Here is a 3146-nt window from a genome sequence, read left to right as displayed (position 1 = left end):
TATAAAAATCGAATCTTGAAAATATAAGCAGCAAACCGACAGAAACTATCACCAGTGAAGATCAGAAGATCAGAATTAACTTGAGCAGAGCAAACATAAGAGAAACATGAAAGCCTATGTACATGATATTTTTTAGCCCACGGGCTTCAAATTTAAAATTTTTAATTAAATTGTGTAAAGTGGTTTGGCTGTACCATTTTCTGCAGTCTGGGTAGCAAAAGAACACAAAAGGCTAATATGGAGAAAGGATTATGTCAATGGAATACATATTGAAATGCATATGGGAAAAACTGTCTAAAACTCGAGCTCAAGCTTACATACAGGCACCAACTCTGTCTCGAGGAATCAGGCGCAGTTCCGAGCCATGTTTGAGAAAGACGTTTCCTAAGAAATCAATACACAAAAAAAGAGTTACCTGCAAACCATGCATTGACCCAGCCCACAAATGCATTATAATTCAAAATTTCAGAACAACTCAACTAAAATGCCACAAAAGCACAAGATTACTGAATTCCTAGGATTCTTGTTGGGCTACTCTTGAATCTTGATTCAGGGATGTTTACGTCTATATGTAATAAATTGTGTGCATCGGAGGTAGCAGTGACTGGGATTTGAATTTGTTTGGCTATATTACATACATGATCATAAACAACAACCAAATCACATAACCTAAGTGTCAAAATTAGCCAGGTCTGTTATGTCTGAACCAAGATTTGGTAGCTTGTAGTAGTAATTTTGTCGAGATATGAAATCTTTGTGAAGCAATTTGAGCTTGGAAGATACAGAGAAATAGGTATAGTAGACATGTACTGTAATACCACGTATCTTTGAATTTATACCAAATAATACGATTAATAAATTCAAAGATACAGGGTATTACTATTACATCAAAAAAATTATCCATGTTACATGTACATAGTTGCTACTACTAGTTAGTGTACTACGCAAATCCCGTATACAACAGGTCAATCCTAAGGAGAAGAAATGCAGCATTGTAGCCAGTATTAATATCCGAACGAAGCTGCACTTGATTACAGAAACCTCTTCTATCATTTCTATTTCAGGTTCAAAGAAGCAAAACAATGTGGTAGGTCAAGGTATAGATCATAGAAATACCAAAACAACAAAGGTGAAAGCAATAGATGCAAATGTCAAGAAATAACAAGGCCAGGGCATAGATCTATAAGTGTGGAAACAGAGGCCAAGTAACAAAACTAGCTGATCAAGACACATATCCATAAAGTTGATAAATCAAACCTATGTAGAATCGACATGAGTAAACCAAGACAATGTAACTATTCTCTAGGTAGCCATCAAGAACAAAAATCTCCAGCCAGTCGCAGAAAAATGAAAAAGTTCACACATATACAAATTGAGATTATGCAACACAATAATCTGAATAGTGAAATAAAATAAGTACCTGCACTCTGTTGAGGATTGATTCCCACTCCATCTGATCAAATAACAGCATTAGACATGCAGAAGACGCAAATTTTATAATTCAAACACACGTAACAGGGACGCAAAATCCCAATAAGTGAATTAGACTTCTATATAGCCATCTTTTAAACGATGATCTTTACAAGGGCACTGCCAAAATATGCAATTACATATTGATAAATCAAAACTCATAAAATTGCAGACAAATGCATAATCTGTCTATATAATCAATTATCATACCCCAAGTCTAATCACACTAATTTCGTTTTCAGATGTAAAAATGCACTTCTAAAATTACATTATCTACATTAATCCTAGATCCAAAAAGGAGTTGAATCAAACAAAAAATCAATTTTTAAGCTTATGTAGTACTGCAACCACGAGAAACTCAATTCGCCCAAATTGAAAGCATAAAATTAGGAAAAATTAACAATTAGAAATAAAAAGGCATACCGTTAGTGATGATGGCACTGGTTTGGGGAGGCACTTTGAATTCCTCCGCGGCGAATTTCAGAACTGCCGTAAAGGGGGCAGCTTCCGGTACGCTAAATCTATAAAAAATAATCAATTTTTATGGAACAAAATAAGATAATCAAAACTTGAATGGATCATGATTAATCTACAGAGAATAAGCAGAAAAACCTTACACTTTGAATGGGAGTTTCGGATCAGATGTCAGCGTAACTTTGAACGACACCTTTCCGCCACCTCCGCCGCCGCTCGCCATCTCTTTCGAATTTAAATTTATTTTTTCTTTTTATTCAGTAAATTTAACAGAATTAGTAGTATTGTTTGAGGAGTATTTGGAATATACTCCAGCTAATAGAGAACAACCACGTGTCAAATGAATTTTTAGACAAATAATCTAAATTTTTTAAAGTTTGGTCAAAATCTGAAACTTTCAAAATCGAGTGGAGAAATTGGTAATGTTAAACATTATTCTCAATTATCATACGTGGTCCCTTTGGGACTGATGTGCCAAACGGAAAATCATAAGTGAACAAAACAGTCAATAACTTAATCGACTCCGTCTATGGAGTATTTCAAGAATTTTTGTTTTATTCTATTAATATGTAAATTGTGTCTAGTTCTTTAATACTCCTTCCCTCCCAATGTAGATGACACACTTAAGAAATGACACGAGATTTTAGGAGGTGTTATTTTGTGTGTTAAGTCGTGAGAGAAAATATAATTTTATAATTAATGTGAGAGAGAACTTTTTCCAAAAGAAGAAATATGACGTATTTTGTGGGACAAACTAAAAAGGAAAGTGTAACATCTACCTTGGGATGGAGGGAGTACTACTACATATGTCCGAGTCGTTTATTAAGAATATGAGATTTAAGGGAAGTTGTTTAGTGAGCGAAAGAGAGAGAAAAAATAAAATAAGATAGAAAATAAAATAAAATAGAAAAAAAAGATCGGGTAAAATAAGAGTAAGCGAGATTATATACACCAAAGAAAATACTATTCCATGTACAATACCATTTTGGACCAAAAAATTGAATTGAATTATAAATCTCTAGCATTATGATTCTCAGCCATAAGATAGTATGTTGAAGGTTGTATTAGTATTTACAAGATTCAGGCACCTTTCTGAGGCAATGTTTCGAAGGCTGATTCAATGCAGTGGCGTGCCACTTTTCTTGATTGCGCAAGCTTGCTTGTCCTCCAATGAATGGGCAGCGTGCTTTCAACATTGCGAA

The 3146-nt window shown here is 34.3% G+C and overlaps 1 protein-coding gene across 1 annotated transcript; it reads right to left on the bottom strand.

The window, feature by feature from the left end:
- Positions 1-212: 212 nt before the first annotated feature.
- Positions 213-2242, bottom strand: LOC125204513 (ubiquitin-fold modifier 1). The gene is made up of 4 exons (XM_048103190.2): positions 2088-2242; positions 1894-1991; positions 1421-1453; positions 213-384 (listed from the first exon to the last, which is right to left on the bottom strand). The coding sequence occupies exons 1-4, from the start codon at positions 2165-2167 to the stop codon at positions 314-316; spliced, it is 282 nt and encodes a 93-aa protein (XP_047959147.1). The 5' UTR covers positions 2168-2242; the 3' UTR covers positions 213-313.
- Positions 2243-3146: the final 904 nt, after the last annotated feature.

This window comes from Salvia hispanica, chromosome 6, assembly GCF_029641045.1.
Source record: "Salvia hispanica isolate PSC_SH4W2 chromosome 6, Shi_PSC_v1, whole genome shotgun sequence".
NCBI lineage: Eukaryota > Viridiplantae > Streptophyta > Magnoliopsida > Lamiales > Lamiaceae > Salvia > Salvia hispanica.
Note: the sequence above shows the minus strand (reverse complement) of the source record. Positions and strands in the feature narration are given on the sequence as shown.